This window comes from Aedes albopictus, chromosome 1 (assembly GCF_035046485.1).
Source record: "Aedes albopictus strain Foshan chromosome 1, AalbF5, whole genome shotgun sequence".
Lineage (NCBI taxonomy): Eukaryota > Metazoa > Arthropoda > Insecta > Diptera > Culicidae > Aedes > Aedes albopictus.
Window position 1 is genome coordinate 201,873,626 of NC_085136.1, and position 27,256 is coordinate 201,900,881.

The 27,256-nt window shown below is 40.6% G+C and overlaps 1 protein-coding gene across 1 annotated transcript; it reads left to right on the forward strand.

Moving 5' to 3' along the window:
* Positions 1 to 27,256, forward strand: LOC115258417 (muscle-specific homeobox protein tinman). The gene is made up of 3 exons (XM_062846129.1): positions 1 to 2,602; positions 25,817 to 26,409; positions 26,476 to 27,256. Exons 1-3 carry the CDS (start codon positions 2,424 to 2,426, stop codon positions 26,970 to 26,972), a joined length of 1,269 nt encoding a protein of 422 aa, XP_062702113.1. The 5' UTR covers positions 1 to 2,423; the 3' UTR covers positions 26,973 to 27,256.

Genomic DNA, 27,256 nt, shown 5'->3' on the forward strand with positions numbered 1-27,256 from the left:
AGGATGGTAGGTAAGGCAGTTGAATTTATCAAGATGGGTCCAGAAAAGTTGGCCACCTGCCTATCAGGTATAGGATAGTTAGGATCTGAGAAACCGGAAGCTACCGGAGATGTGCAAGGAAGGGTTAATGTACCCCAATCACAAGAAAGGCAACCATTTATAATGTGAGAATTTAAAATCGATAAACATTTTAAATGCCGCCTACGAAGTAATATCCCATATCATCTTTCGTCTTCTGTCGTCTAAAATGAATGAGTTCCTGAGAAGTTATCACGAACGGCTTCACCGTACGGTAATTCTTCCAGAACACCAGGTCCCACCGCATCACTTGTTCATCGACTTCATGGCTACATCATGGGCTTCATACGACAGTATCAACCGCACTTCCTGAATCCTGGTAAGCTGATCAGATTAATAAAAGCAGCGATTACTTTCCATAACTTCCCTCAGTATGGGAGTTGGTACTTTTCCATTCTCTGCTGCATTGGTGTGTAGTTCCCTCCGTTGTCGCGATTTGGCGTGCCTATGAGTTCCACGCCATTCAGGTGCTCATCTGCTTCCACTTTTCGATCGCCGCACGTCCTGCAATCGAGAGGCTTCTGTCCTCATCCCTGCATATTTCGGCTCGTGACACGAAGTCGAAGGACTTCCGTGTTTCATGGGAACGGCACAGGCTTCCCCCCCCGGAAGAAACGGGTCTGCTGTTTTCGCTTCTATTTGTAACGTTTCTCGTTCTGCCGGGTTCCTTGCAGCAGCACAACCGCCCGCTCTGCGTTCTTCTCTTCCAAAATCGCTCTGCACTTCTCGTCGAACCATTCGTTTTGTTGACTCCTTTCCACATACCCGGTGCTTCTTTCCACATATGAGGTGCATCCAATTGCATCAGTCCCTCTAGGTTGTACCTACCGTGGCGGTTCCCGGAACCGTACATTGTTGACGGGAAGTTTTGGGCGCAGCTTGACCATCATCACATAGTGGTAGGAGTCGATGTTAGCGCCAGATTGGTCGACTATGTCGGAGAAGTGTCGTCCGTCAGTCAGAACGTGGTGGATATGCGAATCCGTCTGCTATGATGATCCCCAGGTGTAACGATAAAAGAGACTGTGTGGGAAAAAATGCTACGTAGGAGGCGGCGAAATCAATGAGTCGAATTTGACTTGTCGTCACTAAATTCCAGATAACACGTGATACCGAGGACATTTTACTCACAATTCCAACACATGCCAAAACACAACCGGGAGCACCTTTCGCTTCCTCCCAGCTGATCAAAATATCAGTTTCAAATTTGTTTACTTTTCGGTTGTCTGTCATTGGATATTATAGCTCTCGCATACCCTGCAGTCAATCAGCCACAGCCAGCCAGCAGCACACGACCAACCAACCACTGTCAAACTGTCGCCTGTCAGCAAAGTCAAACATATTTCGGTGCCGCAAAAAAAAACTGCTCTAATGTCGATGAAATCGTTTTATTAGCTTCCATTACGATGCTTTTACGATCGGGATGCTGTTGGCTGTTCGATTCTCGGGCTAGGGTTCCCGGAAAATGTTAAATACACAAGGCTCAACTTGAATGAACGATCAAACCATTTTTCAATAGCACTGTCAACCCTAGCAGAACGAACGGCTGCTGGCTGGGAATGGCCAGCTCATGCTACAGCAGCAGATTCGCCCGATTCGTTCTCATTTTCAAGTGGTTTTTGCCCCAGAACATATGGGATTTGTTTCTGGGCGCCACCAGAAGTCACTGAGAATGCATAGAACGACGAAACGGAGACGCGACGCGACGGTGGTGGCGGGTGTGCACTTGTCCTCCGAAGGCAACGTGCCGGGTCGGCTGTAAGCGCCGCCGCGCGAAGGAGAGTAAAAACTCAAATTGCTCAATTTTCCACTGGTCGATGTTCAAGTGGTTGGTTGCTGGTTGGAAGACAGCGACAAATTGCCGGGATGTGGTTGGGTCTCTTTCGCTCTGGGACGGCCCTCTGGAAATGCTAGACTTTCATCGATGCACTATATGGAAACGAATTGTTGGGGGAGGTTTTCCCAGTGTAATACTGTTCAGTCATTCGGATGAGCTTTCGTCGGTTGGATGTCGAATCGGTTGGAGAGTTTTTTTTTTTGTACAATTGGGATCTTCATCCTTTGGGGGACTGATAGCGGGAAATGTTCCAAGTGGGCACTTGACAAAAGTGAAAGTGTAATCATAGTGCTTTAACCCTTGTTTTCGGTGAAGGGGTGCTAAGCGACACTTGATCCAACAAGTGCGAGAGAAGAGACAAGTGCGAAATCAATCAAAGGAGGCACTGTGAAGTGATCAATCAACACGAAAGAGTTGGATAGCAGTTGTGCAGCCTACATGTAGTAGATTGGATTGACTACAATATAATACGGAAGAGGATTACAATTCACATCGAAGTGAAGAAGAAATGCTGCAACAAGGATACTATGATGTAGTGCAGACCCATTCTGAAGTATCGTCGGGAAGTGAATCGAATAATAACACACCATTTTCGGTAAAGGATATACTCAATCTAGTGGATCAGAACGCCGCGGCGGCAGCTGCTGCTGCAGCAGAAGCCGATTATCTGGGCTGTACGATGGAGAGGTACGTAGGAAAGTTTTTCCTTTAAAGTACCGTCGACTACGGAGTAAATATTTTTTTATTTGGGCAGATGTTTCAGCAGAGAAACTATAAAAAATACTAAAAAAAAAACTGACATTTATACCTATATAAATTTATGATCGGCAGCGAAACAGTTATTCCTGCAGTTATCAAAAGGTTTGGAACACCAGTTAACCCAGCACTCGGTCATTAGCCATTAGCAAGTGCGTAACAAGCTTAATTCACCGTGGCAACGCTGGAATCATTTTTTTCTTTTTTTGCTAAACCAGCGTGTTTTGTTTTGATACAACAGACCAGATATTCGATATTCACAAAACCACAGAATTCCTTCAGATCAGTTGTTCGTACTGTATGGCTCAAGAAGAAATTGAAAATTTCCCTAACTTTCTAATCCATATCAAAAGCTCCCAATTGGTCAAGTCCATATTGTAGTGGGCTGTGTAAAACGTGAGCAGGGCATCCAACGACAACTAGCTGCAGATTGAACGCCTGTTTCAACAGGTAAAAATGTTCTCCTATCCTCGTCTGTTGATGCCACCAAAGTTCGTATTCGTGTTTCAATTTACCTTGTAGGTTGTGCTTCTTAAGAAAATCTTCAAAAATGGCAACAATCATGCAGGGCTTCTCGATCGATACTTCTTTGAGCTCCAAAACTTTAACTTGAATGCCCGAGTGTACGACAATTCCCGAAAACCAGTTCCCGAATGAAATTTCTCCGATGGCTTTTTCCCGACTGCACCTTTTCCTCGAAAAATGCTTCCCCGAATGTACCGTTTAGCCTCAAGAATACTTAAATTTAGAATTGAGGGCCGCCTGCCAGACGTCGGGAACCACTGCACTTACGAGGATTTCAGTTGCGATGCCGTAGAAGAAAAAGGAAAACCCCTGATTAATCCACCAAGTGATGATAGTGTCTTTCTCGTAAAATATGTACTCATGATCTCGACGTAGGCCTTGAATCCTGATATACAACAATAATAATAGGCATTTTCGAACCGGAAAACTTATTGGCATTTATTCCGACGTTATGTTTTTAACATACAGACTGAGCTGCACAAAATCAGTTCTAAGTTCTATCAGTTAACTGCTAACCAGTGATCACCTTCACGCCTTCACTATTGACTGTCAAACGATAAACTGCAACGATCGACGCGCCACCACCTTACGAATAGTGGAAGGTGAAGGTACCTTCTTCGCGGTGTTGTTTACGGTGAAGCAACACCGCGAAAAAGGTACCTGTGCTCTCCAACATTCGAAAAATGGTGGCACGTCGATCGTTCTACGGTAGCGATTTTGCGGTGGGGTGATGACGTTTGGAGGCGAATCACTGAAGGCCGATCAATCTCCAGTTCCGCACTCTGCTAAAGGAGAAATTAACGCGCCCGCCAAACCGAATTTCTATCTACGGTGTTGAAATCGAGGCGGTAGAAGAATTCGAGACTGGTGAGGTGACACTGACCGCCGATAAAGATACCAGCAGAGAAATTGGGAGACGGATTGTAGCAGTAAATCGAACTTACTTTGGACTCCGCAGAACTCTACGATCCAGCAAATTTCGCAGTCACACGAAGTTAACTATCTTTAAAACGCTGATTCGACGGTAGTCTTCTACCCGAGCAGAGGGGAATATCAAATTAATAACTACGAAATCACAAAACCTGTTTTTATATCTTGTTTTGTTATTATTGAATTATCAAGGCATTACGTTTCCATAACATGTTTTGTTGGACAATCTTATTTTGTTATGACCAAGCAATTGGTATGCAGCCCATTAATAACATTTCAATATTACATTCTGTTGTGGAACAAGTTTGGTTATTATTGTATTATTGAGAGTGCACACATACTTTATGGTATTGCTATCTAAACTAAAACAAATTTTGAAACAAAACCTACATCATTCTACAACGTTATTTACAGCATTTGAGGGAAAGCAACTGCATATTCACTCATCAATTTGTCTTCCTCTTCCATTTATCATTACATCCAAACTGAGATAAAGTGCATGCCCCATATCACTAGCTAGTATTCCGTGGGAAAAAGTTTGCATAATGCACCAGAAAAACTGTTTAACGATTTTTTGAAAAGTGCGCAAAGTTAGGCCCTAGGAGCGCAAAGTATGGTACGCTTACGGTATCACATTTGATAAGAGGTATGGTATATTACGTGACATGGAGGTGCTGTAATGTGTACAAAACAAAGTCCCTGCTGGGCGGCGCGAGGTTTTGCTAAATTTCTGAAATTAACTGAGTTGTAGCTGAAAAGTACCCAAAATACCAGCAACTGCCCAAGTGGCGCAGTACCCTGCATACATCTAAACGAGAACATAGCAGACGATATTGAAGGTTTTTAAGGTTTTCAAAGGGACGTTCCAGATTCCGCCTTTGACATGTGAATTTCAATGATAAAAATGTCAAACTTATGGAGTAAACTTGTTTGAACGAAGCTAATACAGACAGCTGAATCCAAAATTGTAGATGGTTTTAATGGGATTTTTCAGAAATATTTTGTATTTCACATGTTTTCCCTATCGTTCCAGAGGATGAAGTCGAATCTACCTATTTGAAAGATAGGTGTATGAATAGTTGAAAATACACCTATTAGGGAAGAAAGAAACTGAAGTTCGCATTCTCACATGTTGGTCTTAATATATAGAATTCTCAGCCATCATGAAGTCATATATGATGTAGAATAGGATGCTAAAGTGGAGGCCATACCCGACTAGATGAACATAACAAGAATATATCATTATTATATCTTAATGTGTTATAACTAACAAATTATGTCATAATTTTGTTATGACATGGACTGTTTCAAACTTTTTCAAACTAAATTATAACAAAACATATTATAATCTTTTGTAACTAGTTTTGTTACAAATAAATCAGAACAAACTCTGTTAAAACTTTGTTATTTTTGCAACTGAACAAAATAATCAGTTGCAAAAATAACATAATTACATCAGAATATGAAATAATTTTAATTTTTAGCTATATTACAAAAAATGAGAAATTTGATTAAGTATTCGTTTTTTTTCATTGCTTGTAGAGCAAAAGGTCGATGGATAGCAGGTAAAAGATCAGAAAATGCTTAAAGGAAACAGCTTTATTCTATGTAATTGAAAAATTTAAAAAAAAAAACATTCAATCGCTGTTGAGGGGCTGCAGTTTTGCTTGTTTTTCATTGTGTAGAATGCCGGAAGCGTATCCGGCTACCCTCAAAACTGAAAAGTACTCATATTTTTTCAACTTTGAACCGATTTAAGTGAACTTCGACTCGTTTGAATAAGAAATCTTTTTTTATTGATCGGTTATGCGAATAGATCGATTGGGTTACGCTGTATTCCCAAAAGTCCAAATTTTCTGGAACATATGCTTATGCTATTGAGAAGCCCAGATGCAAAGAGGTGTAAGTGGCCGTTTTGTCGAGTTTGAGCTGAAAATATCAAAAAATCTTCAGATTTCAAGCTCACAAGAACTTTTTAATGATTATTTTTATGATTAGAAAAATTACAGTAAATCAGAGAAAATTGGGTTGATATTGAAACTCCATACATTTTGAATGGGATGAAAAACTGGTGAAAAACTTCAAAGCTCATTTACTCGAAAGTGGGTTTTTGTAACTTACACCCCTTTGCTTCTAAGCTCCTCTATTCTAATATCGGCGTTGTTGGAGTTAGCGTATTGAAAAGATATGGTCTCTCGTGAAACATGCTTCGTAATTACACTGTTGAAAACGCTTTGACATCCACGTGCAGCACAACAGAACATGTGCTCGATGAACAAATTGAGATTTGAATTATGGAAATGCTACGGTCAACCTTGGCTTGGTCAGCCAAAGCAAAATCAAGAAATTAACATTTATGCTTCGTAATGATTACTTTGAAGTCAATACTTTGGGCCTAGGCTGGGCAGATATGCTATTGATGATTTGATGGTGCATGAAGAAGAAAAAGAACGATGGTGTTTTGAAAAATCCTATCCCTACCACACAGGAGAAGATTTTAAAAAGCCTCTATGAAATCTAAAACAAAATCTAATTAAAAACGGTTTGATGTACGGTGTAAGAATTTGGACGGACTACATATTGAACGTATAAATTTAAATTTAACATTTTTTTTCTTGGTAAGGTACTTAATTTGTACCAATCACAAATTGGGTTTTTAAATTATGAATAATATATTGATTTTTTGATTTTATTCGAAAGAGCACCTTTTTTTAAAGCCAGTATGATTTTTTTCAGATTTTTAAAACTTTATTTTGATACCTAAATTTAATTACAAAAAGATTTTTTGAAATCACCTTTTGACAGCTGGGCAACTGCTTGACAGCTCCGCCCAGTACGAAATGCGACGAGGGGTGATTCGACAAATCGCTCCCATACAAACTTTAAATCGATTTTTAAATAGGTTCCCGGGCACCAAAGTTCATGAAAATTTGGATTTCGGCTCAGTTTGGCATGTAGATTGTGAATATGGAATTATCTCAACACCACTAAAGAAGCCAATTGCAGCTGGTCTATGGAAAATTCCACGTGTATGGCAATTCGGGTTTTTTCTTAACTCACGATGACCAGATCGGTTCAGTCGGATTTGTTTTTGATGGATAAAATTAATCTGGATCAAATGAGATCAATATTGTCAAAATCGGAGAAAATTAATCGCAGATACAACCATTACATAGTTTACCTTCTTTATTTTATTGTCTGCTGTTTCATATTATGAAGTAAAAAATAAAGGCATTGCAACTTCTAGAAATTTCATCAGACTCTTCCGTATTTTTTTATTTTATTCATTGCTATAATTTGAGTTTTGTGTAAATATAGCATCATAGCTATTGATATGTTTATCTTTGTATTAATTTCTTTCTTTCAATATCCCAGTCCCGTTACGGTGCCAAATTCCTATCACTTTTCTGCGATTCCCAATTCTTATAGGTTAAGTAAAATTTTAGCTTCAAAAAGTGATACATCTGCAAATGAGTTTTTTTTATCTCAAAATTGAGTAAACTTAGTTGAATTTATATGTCATTTTAACAGTACTGCTATTCTAACCTCTAATTATAACGTCAAAAAGTACCGAACAGACTATGTAATACGAAGTAATGAATGTAAGTGAGAGTGGAGATAGCAAATATGGTACCTACTAAATAATTCTAATCAATAAAAATGTCAACTATACAGACAATTCTGCTCAATTGATGATTGCATTTGTCTATTATAACTTTTTTCTTTCGATCTATTATTATTCGATCATATATTGTTTGACATTATGTCATAAATATCTTTTTTCATTACTAAAAATAATCTAAAACAGAATAAAACTAAACAGCATCTGCAGAAGTAATCATATCGGCATATGATATAATTACCTTTTACCTTCGCTCACGTAGGTACGTGTATAATTGCCGTTCTCACAACGCGAACAAAAAATAAATAAAAAAACCCTAATTTATCCACCTAGTGGTGATAGTGCCTTTCTCGTCGAATATGTTCTCACGATCTTTTCGTCGACGTTTGCCAAAGTGTTCTGAATCCAGATATTTTATAAGAAAAGCCATCATTGAATAGTCCATTTTACGAGCCGATTTTATGAATGAAATTTTGACAGGAGGTAGCGTCCTAATCCGTGAAAAGCAATATGATCATCAACATTGTTGTCACGTTGTCACTTCGTAAAATGGCTCATTGACTCAAAAATTATTGATAGCACATACCTAGTCCGACGTTATGTTCAACATATGAGCAGAGCTGAAATATATCAGACTTCTCAGTTGACTGCTTGAGCACCTTCACTAACACTGGAGGCCAATCAATATCAATACGATACTTACAAGCTAAGATAAAACTGTTTACACAATCACAGATCGCTTTGCGGTTTTCTCTGCACACTTTAGGCTATATTTTATTATCATATCATAGGTTACAACATTCATGTGAAATTTGACAAAAAAAATGCAAGCATGTGAAATTTCCCATACAAACTTCAACCACATTACAGTGTAACGTTCTGTCCTGTTCCAAAAGCTAGCGGCTTAAGCGCCACCTCCTCTAAAGAAGGACCGTTAGCTCTGCTAAGTTTTACCCGGATGAGACTGCCAACTCAGGGCAGGTTTAAGTTCCACCAGAACCGAAGTCGCACTTCAACACACCAAAACGTCGTAGCCAATAAACCAATCAGTACTTACCAACCAACCTAAAAACTATGAAAAATATGTACAAATCCCAAAAATCAAACAATAAGAAAGAAGCTTAGCAACTAATAGGAAAATACCAACCTTAAATCTAATAAAAATATTCGTGACGTAGGCAAAATGGAGTGTGTTCTAAACTAGAAGTAATTTTTATTCAGCTCAAAAAATTAACGATCACGAAATAACAAAAAAAGCGATCAATTTATCGAGGAATGATCGAGCAATATTTAGATTTTAATTTATTAAATTAAGGAAAGCCTAATTCCTAACCGTGTGTGACGTCACGTTTTAATTCTTGTTCAAATAATTGCATTTGTTTCTAGAAACTTTTCGAGCAACTAAAGGACAGATCTGACCTTTTCTTCGGAGAATCCCGCGTCGGATGTCCTCAGGTTTGCAGAAGACACGGCCAAACTCTCGACGCGACACTGTCCTCCAACGGTTACAGACTCGCGCGCAGGTGTCCTTTTCGGGGTACAGATATCCCCTAGTTCTGTGGAGTGTTTCCGTTTTGAGAGAACACGGTCGACACCTTGCGACTTATTGGCGTACGAGTCGTGTCACACGCGCAGATTTATGTTGCATGCGGCTGTCGCAACAGCAAGGTGACGAGAGGTGAGCTTTCGTTTCAACCAGGATGCACTGGACGAACGGATCAATCGACGTCCTCTAGGCGTAGCGTCGGTTGGCGATTCAAACTACGACGCACGTAGCTCACGCAGACGCCGGACCGTAGTCACTCCGCACTAACCGCCCACGTTGGCTGGGCTCGTTTTCCTGCTCAACGCGGATAATTTCACTATTTGCTCGAATTATTTCACGTTATTTCACTAGGCTTACCTGAATTTAGGAATGTTCACTAATCCAAAGCACGAATTATCACAAATTATCCCAATGGTGGGATTTTCTCTAAAAACTTTTATCACACTCGACTAATTGAATCACTAAATGTAAGAAAAATATCATTAAATACACTTAATTTATTTAAATAGACAAGAAACGACCGCGAACTTACTTCGAGTTTAGTGTTACACAATAAGAATTAGCTTTAATCAAACTTTAAAGTCACTTCGAAAGTTGGACTGTTCAGTTGTAAATACGCACTCCACAATTATGATCAACCCGACGCGAGTTAGATTGGGCAGATCCTAATCGCTGCAGCGCTAATCCCGTCTATTGTTCGATTTTAGAGAGAGATTTGATTGCATTAGGTATTTCTCGCTATTCTTAAACAATACTGCGCCGATTTATTCTCTACGACGCAATTTGGCATGTTACTGCGTAATAAATTTGAATATTGGAATATTCCATCCGGTTTACTTGTTCAAACACTAGGTGTCGCATTATTGGGTGGTGTCTTCGGTAAGCTTGAAAAGTACGCAGCCTAGTTACGATATTTCGTTGCAGTCCAACTTGCTGCACCCATCTGACAGCATGACAACTGACAGCACAACAAAAAACATATCAACATGATAAACATTTTAAAGTAGGTTCACAATGTCCTTACAACAGAATGCGAGGGCGCAACCAGTCACATCAAAATTTTACCCAGAAATTTTAGACGCAAAAGGGGATTGGAAAACTTTTGTTCGAAGTTGATGCGATTAATTTTAAATTTTCCCATATAACCTTGACTCATTGTATATTTACACCTCAGGAATCAGAAATTGTGTGATTTGGTGAGATCGCTTCAGCACAGATAAACAGACATATCACTTGGAACAAATTGCGATCCGCTAGCTAGACGGCGGTAGTGAGTAAACGTCAAACAGGAGTAAACACGAGGGGTGCGGCGTGAGCGTTCAATTTGCGAACTGATGAATGATGAATTTGAATCAACCGTTGAAAACAAGAACGATAGGTAGTGAGTATAGTGAGACGTCTGTTTGTATGTGGATTCAATTTGTCAAGATTTTGTTCTCATACATATATGTATCCTTTGCATTGATTTCATTTACTTTCGTAGTTCCGGCGAAGCACCGAACGCTGGTTCTGCAACCATACCGGTAGTCTCTAATGTAGTATGAGCCTATTTTCTAGCTTACCCTTCCTCAGGTTATTTAAAAAAGCCGTGGTTTGATGTGTCACATGGTACATTTGGTGGCGTACCCGGAGCTGGTTCCGGAGCATTACCGGGTCTCCCAGATATAGTCTGAGACTATTTCCTTGCTAATGTTCATTAAGTTACCTAAAAACACGATTCACTTTTACATTCTACCACTTCCTGTGGGACATCCAGAACCTGTTCCGGGATTGTACGGATTGTTCTTGATGCGGTTTTAGACTAGCTCCATGTAAATTGTTAATAAGTTTTCCCAAAAAGTCGCGAATTGAGTGTGCCGCAGGCGTGAGTGTGGTTCATTTTTGCATTTCGCCAGTTCCGGCGAGATACTCGAAACTTGTTCAGGAACACTACCGTTAGTCTTAAATATGGCCTGAGAGTATTTTCTTGCTGACTGTTCTTCGCGTTATCGAAGAAGACGTTATTTAATATGCTGTGTTCATGCCTTTGGTTACGTTCTACATTTGACCACTTCCGGCGGGGCACCTGGAACCGGTTTCCGCACACTGTTGTTTTTCCAAAGTTTGGTATATGATTTTTTTTCTTGTTAACCATTCATCAGGTTACCTAAAAAGTCATTAAATGTGTCGCATTCATTAGTCAGATCTCCTTTACATTTGACCACTTGAGATGAAACACCCGTAATCGACTGCGGAACACTACCGGTAGTCCCAAATATGACAGGAAACTATTTTTTGCTAAATCAAGACAGCTAAAAACCCGCAATTTAATGAGTCGCATGCATGGGTTTGGTTCACTTTTATATTTGCTTACTTTCGGCGGGGAAACCGTAATGGATTCAGAAACAGTACCGGTAGTTTCTAATGTTGTCTGATCCTATTTTCTTGCTAACCGTTCAACAGGTTATCGAAAAAAACAAATTTGATGTGTCGCATGCACGGGTTTGGTTCACTTTTATATTTGGTCATTTCCGGTGGGACACCCGGAACCGGTTCCGGATCACCACCGGTTTAGATATGTGCTGAGAATATTTTCCTGCTTACTGTTCATAAGGTTATCGAAAAAGTCGCTCTTTGATATGTCGCATGCATGAGTTTAGTTAACTTTTATATTTGGCAACTTCCGGTGGGATACCTGGAACCGGTTCCAGATCTCTACCGGTTAAAATATGTTCTGAGAATATTTTCCTGCTTACTGTTCATCAGGATATAAAAAGCCACTATTTGATAAGTCGCATGCATGACTTTGGTTAATTTTTATACTTGGCCACCTCCGGCGGGACATCTGGAACCGGTTTCGGAACACTACCGGTTCCGATATGATCTGAGAATGTTTTTCTGCTTACTGTTCATCAGGTTATCGAAAAAGCCGCGGTTTGATATGTCGCATGCATGGGTTTAGTTCACTTTTATGTTTGGCCACATCCGGCGGGACACCAGGAACCGGTTCCGGAACATAACCGGTTCAGATATGGTCTGAGACCATTTTCCTGCATACCGTTCATCAGGTTATCAAGAAAGCCGCGGTTTGATGTGTCGCATGCATGGGTTTAGTTCACTTTTATATTTGGCCACTCCCGGCGGGACACCCGGAACCGGTTCCGGGACACTACCGGTTCAGATATGGTCTGAGACCATTTTCATGGTAACTATTCATCAAGTTATCAAAAATGCCGTTGTTTGATGTGTCACATGGATGGGTTGTAGCGTTTTCATATCTGGCCCCTGGTTGGGGTACCGGTCCGGAACACCTAAATGGCCATAACTCCGGAACGGCTCGACCGATCCGAACCATTTTCAATAGGAAACAATGGGACCAGATTCCGCGTCGAATGAACCGTCGGTCATTAATATCGGTTGAGGTTTACTGGCAAAAAGTGATGTGAGTTTATTTTGTACACACACATACTCACACACACACACATACACACACACACACATACATACACACACACAGACATCACCTCATTTCGTCGAGCTGAGTTGATTGGTATATGTGGCTCGACCCTCCGGGCCTCCAATCAAAAAGTCATTTTTGGAGTGAACATATAGCCTTTCCAGTACACTTAGTGTACGAGAAAGGCAAAAATCATCTCCGTCTGGAAAGAATCTTTGTCGCCGCCAAAATGCTCCCCATGACGAAGCTCAATCATAAATAGTCGACTAGCAACTTTTTCGTCGTTTTCTTTGTTCCGAAACAGCCGACGACGGGCCATGCGAACGCCACCACTGTTATTAGTGTTACAGTGCACATGTCTGCGCACCGCGATAGCGCTGTTGGTAAGAGAGAGAGGTTCATTGTTTGATCTTGCATTCAAATCTCTGTCTATTTTTGTTCTGCGACTGGCAAACATAAGATGGGGGAATGGGGAAACTGGCAATACGTAGAACCAGTAAAGCTTCTATCGTCCCTCACTGCAAGTGCTGTGATAGCCTCATTGGTAAAGGCGACTGAAAATTTACGATAGCAGGATTGGAGGTTCAAATCCCGTCCATGTTTGTAAGTTTTATAATGAATTCGAATTTTTTTTTTATGTGACCCATTTTTTTCTAAAAATAGAATAACACACTTAAAATAATTACCCAAAAATGAGTAAAAAAAGTTAGTTTTTACCCTAATTTTGCTTTCGGAATGTTATCAATAACTCTTTAATATCAAAATTTGTTATTGAAATATTTCCCAAATTCACTGTTATTAAGTTGTTATTGCCACTAACAAAACATGTTATTAAACTGATTTTTCATTAACAAATTTTTGTTATGTGACTTGTTATTTTGCCGCTTATGACAGACAAGTTTATAACTCAATATGTTATGTTAATAACATGAAAATCACTAATTCCATTATGCAGTTATTTTGCCAAAATAACGCATTTTGTTATGCTGTTGTTATTCTCTTCTGCTCGGGTATGGTCACGAAACATGGATTCTACGTGCAGAGGATCAACGCGTCCTTGGCATTTTCGACCGGAAGCAGTTACGTGCCATCAGGCCCGGATTAAGGATTGTGGGGGCCCGGGGCCGGAGCGAATGTGGAGGCCCCTCGGAGGTACAAATGTGATGAGAAAAAAAGTTTTTCTTTGTTTTTGAACAATAAAGTTAATGTTTAGCAAGCATAAACGGATTTTGTGGGGGCCCTGCCCCCCCAGCCACCCCTTAGATCCGGCCCTGCGTGCCATCTACGGCGGAGTGCAGATGAAAGACAGGACTTGGAGTAAGCGAATGAACCACGAGCTGCATCAGCTTCTGAGAAAACCAACCATCGTCCACACCGCAAAAATCGGGAAGCTACGGTGGGCGGGTCACGTCATCAGGATGTCGGATACATAAATACATACATTTATTTGTTCAACATCATTAAGGCTCAAGCATCCGTCATCATTTTTCGGAAAATAAAAAGCAGTTTTCTCGCTGCAAATCAAAACAAGGATCATGAAAATATATTCACTCCATTATATTCCCCATGTGGAGTACAGTGAATATATTTTCATAGCAAAAACTGTTGTTTTGAGCGAAAAAACTGCTTTCAAATGTTTGATGATGACGATGATTTCAATGACGAAAAGTTCAACGTTAAGACAAGACATAATCAACAATAGTACGCCACAATACTCGGTTTGTGGCTGCCGCTTTCCATCCTCGGTCGCGCCCAATGCTCGCCAGGTAACGCTCTACCTGGTCCGCCCATCGTGCACTCTGCGCTCCACGCCTTCTTGTGCCTACCGGATCAAATGCAAACATCAGCTTTGCAGGGTTGTTGTCCGGCATTCTTGCAACATGCCCTGCCCGCCGTATGCTTCCGGCTTGGACCACCTTCTGGATGCTGAGTTCGCTGTAAAGTGCAGTGAGCTCGTGGTTCATCCGTTTCCGCTACACACCGTTCTCCTGCACACCGCCCAAGATCGTCTTTAGCACGCGTCGCTCGAAAACTCAGAGTGCTTGCAGGTCCTCCTCGAGCATGGTCCATGTCTCGTGCCCGTAGAGGACCACCGGTCTTATTAGCGTTTTTACATGGTTCATTTGGTGCGTGGATGAATCTTATTCGACCGCAGTTTCTTCTGGAGCCCATAGTAGGCCCGACTATCCCTGAAGATGCTCCTCCGAATTTCACGGCTCACGTTGTTGTCAGCCGTCAGTAAGAATCCGAGGTAGACGAAGTTCCGCCTACCAGCATATAGGTACCGTCAAACGGGGTTACTTGCAACAGCGGTGTAACTTGCAACACGATGACTTACACTAAATGTGAAGTATTTTCTAATAATAATGAAAACAAGTATGCCCTTCTATTTCGGTTATAGAGCCTATGTATACCAAAGATCGATTTAGTGGAAAAATTAGTTTTGTTTCTTTGTTTATTGTTAAGCTACACTGTTAAAACGGGTTGCTCATTTTATGCCATAAAAACAAGTATGGAAATCGTGTTTCACCTCTCCCCTATGGTAAGTGCGATAAGTCTGATGACCTTGGTTGCAGTTAAGGTACCTAATAGTAAGCTTAGCTGAACGATAAAAGTTTAATAAACTTATCGACTAAGTAATGTAAAAAATCATTATTATATTCGTCAACCACTATGGGGTAACTTGCAACAGTTAAATTTGACAAAACCTTCTATTATTTGTTTTCATTTCACGATATTTTTGACAGAAATAACCGAAACGGATCATTTCTTGATTACGTAACGAGTTCATTTTCAAATGACAACTCATTTTTTTATATTTTTTTGAATGTGATTTTCAAATATTATTAGGAAATACCATATTATGGAGTTATATTCATGTTACATCTTGTTTAAAGTTTAATTTAGTTTATGGGCGCTTTAAAACAATCACTAACATCAATTCTGAACCTAGATGGACTAAATTATTTCAGCTGAGTACCCAAATTAATGACTTTGATATTTACAAGATTCATTAGATGTGTTTCAATCATGTTATTTTAGCTGTAATTGTCAAACACTTGAAGATGACTCACTCTACCTTTTCAAGAAATGACAATTATCATTGTTGACATTTTGTTACGAGTACTATGTCACGAAATCCATATATGTTTTATATTTGAGGGACTTGAGACCTGTTATTAAACGATATACTTTCACTTGCAATAACTATCAACCTTTTCATATATTAATTGGTTAGTGTACATCTTAATAATGCATTCTTCATGCATTACATCAAAAATTTACAATACGACTAAGCACTAAAATGTTCGGGCTGTTTAATGATAGCTAACTTAACGTCATGTCCTGTGTTGCAAGTTACCCCACAGATGGGTAAACTTGCAACAAGCATGTATTTCGAATCTCCTGATTAGATGACAACATATTTTGATAAATCAATTGCTGCATAGTATTCTACTCTGGGTAATTAGCATACACTATGCTTTTACAGGATGGTTCAAATGTTTAGATTTTCAATGATACTGCTTCAAAGTCGAAAAGTGTTGCAAGTTACCCCATTTGACGGTACTTTGTTTTTAAGGCATTCATCACCAGTCCGACCTTTGCTGCTTCGCGTTTCAGGCGGGTGTACTGCTCTGCCACCGTTCCAAATGTTCTGGCAATAATGTTCATGTCGTCCGCAAAGCACTGCAGAAGAGGTTCAGTTTGGAGTTATAAGATAATAACACTTTAAAATTTAATTATTTCCTCATTTTACCACGGAACATCGCAAATTGGAATGGAGATGAAAAAAAAAAAAACAAATGGCATTCAGTGACGAATACGTCGTTGAGCATCTCGCATACCAAACTCTGCATATCCAGTCTAAGGTTTTTGAATATGCCGTAGGATAATCCGTCCTCGCCTGGATCTGCGCATTAGTAAGGGACAAACATCAAATTCTCGCTCCAATCGACTTTTTTGATTCCGTTTGGGTACTGGAGCTTCAGCTGGTTGATGAAATCAGCTGCTCTTTTATTAAATTTTCGTTCAAGAATTGGCTCGCGGGTTTTGATGGAGCGAAAGCTTTGCAGTGCACGTTATGCTGTATGATTTTCAGCACTTACACTCCACTGTGCAGCTCTGTGTTAGTTCTGGTCAGGGCCGGATTTACAAATGTGGGGGCCCGGGCCACAGTGTTGTGGGGGCCCTTAAGATAGAGGATATATTTTTGCCCATATAACATTGAAAAAAATATAACAAACTTTCATACTAATATGTTAATGAAGTTATTAACGTCGTTGGGGAAGATTTTGCATCTAGAACAATAAGCAGAGCTAAGAAAAATGTTGAAATGCACCAAACTTATTCATTATAGGTTTGAAATTCTAGCGTAAAAACAACGATGAAAAATATATAAAACATGCTCTTTACGTGCCGAGAGGCATTAGATCCCAAATTTAGTAGAAATTCATACCATTCTTCATAGAGAAATTTCAAAAAGATTTATTTTTTATTTTTTTATTTTTGACCACTTAACCTACTTTACAGCTCCTTTGTCCACTAGGGCACTACGTGAGCGATTCCAATTGGCGGCTGCACTTACACTTTGTACAGCGCCTAAATGTGTATTCTATTATATTCTTATTCTACAATATCGAACTGGTTTGCCTTTGTGCTGCTTTCACTTTTCTACCCTGTCCTTGGTAGAATGATGAGCACGATGATGAAATGATGTGTGGCTGTTGTTCCTTTTCCAGTCCGATTGGGGGTCGTCCATTATGGGTTGCCGTTCGCCGATATCCAATTATCCGGGTCCGTTTGAGCTATGAGAGCTCAGAAGAGGGTCAAGTGCCAGCCGCTCTCGGGGGGAAGAGCAACTGACGAAGTGCCGGGACTGTTATCGAACCCATGAACATCCGCTTTTGAAACGCCCAAGTAACCACGGTGCTGAAGCCTTTGTGCATGCAGATATACGGTGTATTTAGAGCAATCATTGCTTTGCAAATTTAAAGTTGATTTAAAGTGGCAATGGGCATTATGCGACTGCTCTAAGATTATATTTATTTATTGGATACTCATCAACAGGCTCAGTAAGGCCCCAATGATGATTAACTACAGCATAAAGTTACAATTCATTTATCACGCTAACAGACTTCAAATAATAGAATTAGAAATGAGACTTAACATGCAAACTATCAAAAAGCAACATTTCAATTATGGCTCCCAGTAGGAAGATTCATAACGAACGAACTCTCGGAACAGTAGTCCGGCTGGCCACGTAGATTCTTCTGTTGCCTTCTCTTTATAACACCAATCGACTCCGACTTTAAAAGAGACGTATCGTAGATTTTCAATATTTCCCCAGCGTGGTAACAGCTTGATAACATCCGGTTCATGCTTCAGCTGCAGCGATCGACAAACCATTCCTCGAATAGCATCGGTGGAAACATGCTTGGCTACTCTGGTGAAAAAAATCCAATATTTGCGAGGTGAATCCATTGATGAATTATCCAAACGTGAGCCCATCATTAACGACCTATCGCTATCGCAGGTTGTCGCATTTCGATCCGGAAAAGCATTTCTTAGCGGCGTTGACGAGGACGGCAAGGTATTAATCGTTCGATTATCTCGGCTACAATTCAACGATGTCTGTAAACTTTCGATGCTTTCCTTAATTTTCGCAACTTCCGATTGCAGTTGACCCACCGTGACTTCAATGTTGTGATGCTCGTCTTCTGCTTTTGTTTCCTTTTCGCTACGTGAATCCGTTCGTTGTTTGCGATATGATCTCAAGCAGTCATCACACATCCAGAGAACGTTTCGTTGTTCGTTGCAGCGCCGTACATCAAACGTATTTAGTGTAGTGCAGGTCATATGGAACTCCTTCTGGCAGCAACCGTCGCAGCGTATTCGTTCTTCCAGTCCGCCAATTGGTAGACGACAATAACCACAACCATACATGAAGCTCATTCTTGTTTGTAGTTCGGTTGATACGGAGAATTTACACACAGTCAGCAATCACTCACAACAGTAACTCGTGGCAGCGGCGAATGATGGCGTACTTTGTGATTTATAAGGGTAGAAAATCACAATGTTTTCCTACACTTTGATAGGCTATTCAGCATAGCAGATTGGCTTTAATCAGAAGTTATTCAATGCAGAATAGTTTACTTTTTCGACAGCACATATTCTCGCGAATATTCGATGATAGTAACCGCACCAAGAGAGCAAAAACGTAGAGCGATAGATAAACCAAACCACAAGCGACACGAACTCAATCACTATCACTATTATACCAGTACTAGTACCAGTATAATCTTAATTTGATTCTATAATTGCCCATTGCCACTTCAAATCAACCTTAAGTTTGCATATAAAGTAATGATTGCTCTAAATACACCGTATACACTACCCGTCATAAGTACGGACTCACAAAAAGTATTGCAACAATATTGCATCACCCTGAATCACCTCGATATCTCTAAAACCAGGACACCTACAAAAATGCCGCCTTCAGGAAAGTTGTTGCTTTTGGTCTTCTGAATAGCTTTCCTGAAGACAGCATCTCTGTAAGTCCTCGGGTTTTGGACGATGAACGACTATTTTCTTCATTTAGACGCACCCGCCGAAATCGTAACATTACTCACAGCCACCACTAATCCCAAGAAATTGTGAGACTATGCACGCAGTACCCAGAGGCAGAATAGGTAGAGAGCCTTTTACCTATTCTGTCTCAACCGTGTAAAACTAACATCACTTTGTGCCCGAATCAACCGGCCGCAATCTTCACGAGCTGAAAATTCCCACGAATATCGGAGGAAGCCCACCAGAATCACGCAACAGTCTCGTTCGCCAAGTCATAACGGCGAAAGGTTCCCAGTCAGTCCAGTAACCCACGTGGAGCCCCGCCACAGCTCCGTTCGTCAGACCACCCGACGACATTGCCTTGATAGAAAACTCACGGCCAGTCAAGGAAACCCTCAAGAACTTGTTTATTTATTTTTATTTTTATATATTTTTTTTTTAACCTTTAACCTTAAAAGAAGTTACGAATAATGCATTGGGGTCATTATGGCCCAGAAAATCAAACTCTTATAGAATGATGATTTTTTCACCAATTCAAATGACCAAAGTCTTATTTGATAGATAATTTCGTCAAGAATGTGTTGATATGTTGAAATAGTGGTTCCGGGAACATTGGCCACCGGGAATCTGCTACACAGGGCACCATGTCGGACATGTGGGATACCACTACATTTTGCCAGTAGTTCTGGAATATCTCGCATTCTGGACCACTTAGAAGGACACTGTCTTCGGCAAAGTTGCTCAGAAGACTAAGAGCTTTCACATAGATAACAATATAGTTCGAGAATCACTCACTGCGTGGCGCTAGTGTTCCTGTAAGCTTCCAGTTCAGTCTGAATGTCGTATATCTCGGGTTCTAGACCACCTAGAAGGATACTGTCTTGGGCAAAGTTGCTCAGAAGTCTAAGAGCTTTCACATAGTAAAAAATTTAGTTCGAGAATCACTCACTGCGTGGCGCTAGTGTTCCTATAAGCTTCCAGTTCAGTATGAACGTCGTATATCTCGCGTTCTAGACCACCTAGAAGGATACTGTCTTGGGCAAAATTGCTCAGAAGTCTAAGAGCTTTCACATAGAATACAATTTAGTTCGAGAATCACTCACTGCGTGGCGCTAGTGTTCCTATAAGCTTTCAGTTCAGTTTGAACGTCGTATATCTCGCGTTCTGGACCACCTAGAAGGATACTGTCTTCGGCAAAGTTGCTCAGAAGACTAAGAGCTGTCACATAGGAAACAATTTAGTTCGAAAATCACTCACTGCGTGGCGCTTGTTCCTATAAGCTTCCATTTCAGTCTGAACGTCGTATATCTCGCGTTCTGGATTACCTAAAAGTATACTGTCGTCGGCAAAGTTGCTCAGAAGTCTAAGAGCTTTCACATAGTAAACAATTTAGTTCGAAAATCACTCACAGTGTGGCGCTAGTGTACTTAGGAGCTTCCAGTTCAGTCTGAACGTCGTATATCTCGTGTTCTGGACCTTGTCTTTGGCAAAGTCACTCTGAAGACTAAAATCATTCGCAAAGAAATCAATTAAGTTCAAAAATCACTCACTGCGTGGCGCTAGTGTTCTTAGGAGCTTTCAGTTCAATCTCAGCATCGAATATCTCGTGTTCTGAACCACTTAGAAGGACACTGTCTTCGGCAAAGTTGCTCAGAACAATAAAATCTTTCGCATAGAAAACAATTTAGTTCGAGAATCACTCACTGCACACCAAATTTTTGGAAATGCTTTCAGCACAAAAAAAATCAGCAAAATAAATTGGTGAATTTCAGCAAATTTTTTGCTGAGTATCAGCACAACGTTGCTGATCAACTGTCAAAATTGTTGGATGGTTCAGCAAGTTGATAAATAATTGCTGATACTCAGTAAATTCGTATTGCTGAATGAAATCAGCACAAAAAAAATCAGCAAAATTTGCTGAATACCAGCAAACAAAATTTGCAGTGTGCATTGTGCTAGTGTTCCTACGAGCTTCCAGTTCAGTCTGAACGTCGTATATCTCGTGTTTTGGACCGCCTAGAAGGAAACTGTCTTCGGCAAAGTTGCTCAGAACACTAAAAGCTTTCGCAAAGAAAACAATTTAGTTCGAGAATCACTCACCGCATGGCGCTAGTGTTCCTATGAGCTTTGAGTTCAGTCCTAACTTCGTATATCTCGTGTTCTGGACCACTTAGAAGGATACTGTCATCGGCAAAGTCACTCAGAAGACTAAAATCTTTCGCATGGAAAACAATTTAGTTCGAAAATCACTCACTGCGTGGCGCTAGTGTTCTTAGGAGCTTCCAGTTCAATCTGATCGTCGTACATCTCGTTGTTAGGCAATTAGTTAACTATCTAAAGAAAAATTATGTTTTTGAACTCTCTATTAAATCTATTTTGAATTTGTTATTCTACTTATAATTAAGGCACCATTATAAACATTGTACCCTACATGAATTGAAAGCAATCTAAAATAACTATATAGCTATCTACATGATGACGAATCATTTCAACCACACTCCACACACTGATGACCCAACTGTATTGCCAGTCACCTCCACACAATATAGGTAAATCCAACAGAAGCTAACGATCCCTCCGCATCTGGTGGCAGGTATGAGAACCCTATGAAAAACGTGGCTCCGCCAAAATTTAACATAGCGCAGCACAGGCAAAATGCACTTTTTTCACTTTTTCATATCGAATTCCGCATCGTAGAGAAACAAACGAGCACTTTTTGGAAAGAAAATTTTATTCTCTTTCAGATGCGCTAAGATCCGGTAGGTACTTACGAACAATTTATGTGATTAATTTGAGGAGCTCTTGCTATGCCTCCGGCGGGCGATCTTCCGGATTTTTTGTTAGCTGGTCAATCCGATGTCTGTAGCCGTGGACATCGAGATTGATGATAATAGAAGCCATTACCAATGGAAAATAGCAACCACCAAAGCAAAATATGAGTTAATTTTGAAGACGAAAAATTGCATTTTTGACGTAAACAAACGATTTTCTCCTCATCTCACCTAGCGCCTCTACAATTGGGGGTCATCTGGATTGGTAGAGCCAAACACAGTCAGGCTAGTAGGCTACTGATGAGAGATTCTGTTTTATATAAATCAGTTGAACACACTCTGTGATCGCGGTAAAACCGATTTCTAAAACCGTGGTCCGAATAGATCAAGTGCATCAAACGGTCGGTTGTGAGTTGGCATTCCGAGGCCTCCCCCCCGCATATCGTTCGTCGCGATTAGTGTTGATCGTTGGTGATAGAAGGCGTGCCTTAATTGTCCTTCGGAGTGGAAGACCAACAAGCTTCGAATGCAGTGAATTAGCTCAGCGCTTTAGTGAAAAAGTGGAGCAATTCATTTGTGCTACCGTCTACCCTCGTTCGTTTGACCGCATGTAATCTGAACACTTTTTAGTTTGACCCCCTCTAATCTGCACATCGTTCAAACTAAAAATGGTTCAAACGTCATTCTGCTAATGGAACGGTGTGAAACGGAACGCAGAACCAAAACAAAACACCAAATCAGGTTGCCAGTAGTGTGTTTTTCGATGCTAACAGAGTTGCTAGACGTTCAAATTAAAAATGAACCCCGTTGGTTTGCATGAGGTGCCGTTCAAACGAACGGGGGTAGACGGTACAGTCATTGCACAATTATGGGTCACACACAATTATTAGTCACTTTTTACTTTAATAGATAAATACTTATTAATTGCAAGCTTTTGTTAGCTATTATTATTTTTCGTACATAAGTTGATTTGTTTTGTGTCACTATACGTATCGCACACGGGCTAATACATAAACAATACATATTTTCAATATTTTTTTTTTGTTCGGCGCAAAACTAGCTGTCAAAGTAACGCTTCGATTGTGAATATCGGACAGTGCGTGCGCTGCTTTCGTAAGCTCTGTAAAAGCGAGATTTAGAGATTTTCGTGTGCGAAATGGTATCGTCACCAGAACAAAGGTATAATTTACGTTCTAAGTGTAGAAATTCATGTGACTGCAGCTAATTAAAGCTTATTTCAGGCAAAATTGAAGTGACTCATTATTGTGCCAAGGAACACCGAAAATCACACAATTATGGGTCACTTTTTGTGCAGCATAATATTGACAGTTCTGCGTACATGGGCATTGCATACTTTTAGGCGTTTATCGGTGGTTGTGTTGGAGAATTTGTCCCAATTTTGAAAAATTGATTTCAAATCGTGAAAACACGCTTCGTTAAGAGGTTTGAGACCAGTTTTGGATTCTACTATAGTTGATCTATCGAGAATAAGTGATCATTCATTGAAAAAATAGACAAAACATTATTGTTGAGCCGATTTCTCTTGAGTGACCCATAATAGGCAGCAAGTTGACCCATGATTGTTACACAGTCAATTTTGACCCATTATTGTGGTTTTCATTATTCACCAACATTTTAGTAATTTTCACAGCCTAAAGTGAATTTTACAAGCATATTTTTATTTAAAACAATAAAAAGGGGTTTCAAAGAAGAGAATATAAAATAAAAATAATAAAAGTGTTGTTTTTGTATGAAAAACGATTCATATTATGAAATGGTTGTTCCTTGAGTGACCCATAATTGTGCAATGAGTGTACCGCAAGGAGTTTTCGTTGCATGCGCTCGTGTTTCCCTAGTATCGGCTAGCCCATTCCAGTAGCGCAAGTGTGGTGATTTGGTCCCGTGCGGCAAACAGCCGTAAGAAAGCCTGTGGACGACCGGAAAATTGTGAGTATCCCGAACACTCGTGTTCTGGACCACTTAGAAGGATACTGTCTTCGGAAAAGTTGCTCAAAAGACTAAGAGCTTTCACATATGAAGCAATTTAGTCCAAGAATCACTCACTGCGTAGCGCTAGTGTTCTTAGCAGCTTCCAGTTCAGTCTAAACGTCTTATATCTCGCGTTTTGAACATCTTAGATGTATACTGTTTTGCGAAAAGTTGCTCAGCAGACTAAGAGCTTTCAAATAGAATACAATTTAGTTCGAGAATCACTCACTGCGAGGCGCTAGTGCTCTTGGTAGCTTAAAGTTTAGTCTGAACGTCGTATATCTTGCGATCTGGACCACTTAGAAAAGTAACTTGGGAAAAGTTACTCAGAAGATTGAGAGCTTTCACATAGAATACAATTTAGTTCGAGAATCACTCGCTATGTGGCGCTAGTGCTCTTGGGAGATTCCAGTTTTATCTGAACGTCGTATATCTCGCGATCTGAACCACTTAGAAAAAAAATTTCATCGTCTTATTTTTGCATGATTCGTCGAGAAATGATGAGACTTTTTTTACGCGGTTTTTTGAATTTTGAACTGAGTTTTATTTTTACGCGGTACGTATCCCCCGCGTAAAAAAAACCTGACTGTAATGGTTTCGTCTTTATCTTGGTGAACAACGCTAGCAATGATCTCATCGTCGTCCAGGGTCTCAAATCCGCCTAGTTGATTTCTTCGGACTGTTCTGTCTTCATCTTCTCAGCCATTCTTCTGAGTGCATCTCTCACAACCGGCAGCGGAACATCGTCTTCATCTTCAATTTCGCTGGCTTTGTAAAGCAATGTTGTTAAAGTGATGGTCAATCCCGGCAGGTATTCCTCCGTGCTAGAAGGGAATTCCCTGGACCGAATCATAACGGATAGCCCAGAAGTGTAGCAGACAGCGTGACCCTTTACGACCCGACATTTTTTTGCTTTCTAAAAAGTTCTGTGACAGGTTGATTGTTGTATCGAGCCCTGAGGAAGGTCCCATACCTGGACCGAAACGTCGGCGATGATCTGAAATCAGTCAACGCAATTTTTTCAGACTGCAAGCCGAAAACCCAAGAAATTTGTAAAGCAAGTTCCACGATTTTCGAATTGAATCAGCCGAAACTAAATTCCATTCTTGATCGACCCAAAAGATGACATACTTTATGTTGATCTTTTTCACTCTCCTCCACGAGCTTGAACTTTTTGCATCATCATATCAAGATGGTGAAAATCGATCCATCAGCGGTTTTCAGTGCATCGGCATTGTAATGTGTTGAACAATTGTCCAGCACCAGGGCGGCTCTCATCGGGAAGCCCCTTGAACCTGGTCATTTTCGGGACGAATTCCCCAAAAAACATTGTCCATCCAAGCACTCTTATTTGCCTTGTAGTAAACAGGGAATTCTTTCAGATTTTAGAGCGCACTGTGTTTGTGTGACTTGCCAATCACCATTAACGGTAATTTAAGCGTTCCATCCATGTTGCTGCAAGGCATGAACGTTACACGCTCTTTATTGATTTTGTATCCCGCGCGGTTTTGGCGTCTTCATCAACACATATTTTTGTTGGGATTTCCTCTTGGATTTCCTTGAAAAATAATCCACTTTCGTCAGCATTGAAAATCTGATAAGGAGACAAATCATTCTCCCGACTCTTTGCAGCAAAGTCTTTCTTGTATTACTCAACAATAATAACATTGCTGGACAATTTCAAATTTCATTTTTATAAACTGATTTTATCAATAAATTTTGCATTGTTTAACTCATAATTATGTTCCTTTTATTGCAGTTCACCGGTATCGCATTTGAATTTATCGTACCCAGGATACGATGCTGGATACCCGCCTCACAATGACCCCTATCAGATGATACCACACGGGTACATTCCTGCATCACACCATCATCATGACTACAGTAGCTACAGCGCCTCGCCCACCACCTGCTACGACTACAACACCTCGGCAGTCCCACCACCGCACTATCACCATCATTCGTTACCATCCTACGGTTCCTATCATCATCATGCATCTCCGATGATTAACGCCACTTCTGGCGGTATGAGTTCCGGGAGCAGCCATTCAGATCTCGAACTTTCCTTGGGTGTGGTTGTTGACTCGAAGGACTGCAGCTTCCAAATCGAAGATGTCCGATCTACGCACCCGGCAGCTATCAGTGGAATTGAACTAGATACCAATTCGGTCAATACCGAATCACCGTTGAACGATGTAACACAGAGTAGTCCACAGGCATCCGTGCCAAAAATAAAGGACGATGCCACTTACCGCACAACTCAAAGCAGTACTAGCCGTGTAACATCTGAGCATGTTCAGGAACTTGATAGCCTTTGTCAGATGAGTACAAGTGAAGAAAAATTGACACCCAGTGAGTATTAACATTTGGACTTAGAATAAGCTAGAATCAATTAACATTGCGTCTTTTCCATTTCAGAAGAATGCAGCACCCAACTAGTAACTTCCTCCCGGTGTGAGCTTCGCAAAAATGGCAAGCTCCGAGCGAAACGGAAACCACGCATCCTGTTTTCCCAAGGCCAAGTGCTAGAGTTAGAACGAAGGTTTCGTCAGCAGCGGTATCTTTCGGCACCGGAACGAGAAACGCTGGCCGGAATACTAAAGCTGACACCCACGCAGGTCAAAATTTGGTTCCAGAATCGACGCTACAAATCGAAGCGGATTCAAATTGAGAATGCAACCGCAGCCAAGGAGGCGGCCAGCAAGGAGGCCGAGAAGAGCAAGAGTACGTCCGCTGAGTTCATTGACGATCCGGTTGGAGGATATTCGAACGGATTTGGTTCGATGAATTCGATCGCTGCCGTTGTCCCACCAGCACCACCTCCGCCACCGTACCCTGCCTATGGAATTCAGTACAGCAGTGACCAGTATGGAGCGCCTCCGAATCCGTACTATGATCAGAAAAGTTATTGGTAGGGGGAGGAGGTAAGCTTTAGGTTGTGTGTACAAAATGACTTTAATTGATTACCAAAGAGCTAGGAAAATGTCATCATCAACAGTAGAGTCTAGGGTAAATGTAGATAGACAAGACAATAAACATAGATGAATATTGAATGCGGTGTTGAACTATATGAAGAGAAATACGATAGCGGGGGCTATATGACAGCAATGCATAAATATTTGGGTCACGTCATTCGTTCGAGGAAGAATGAAATTGGATCAGTTTGTGTACATCCATGTGGGTGTAGTGTTCTTTATCA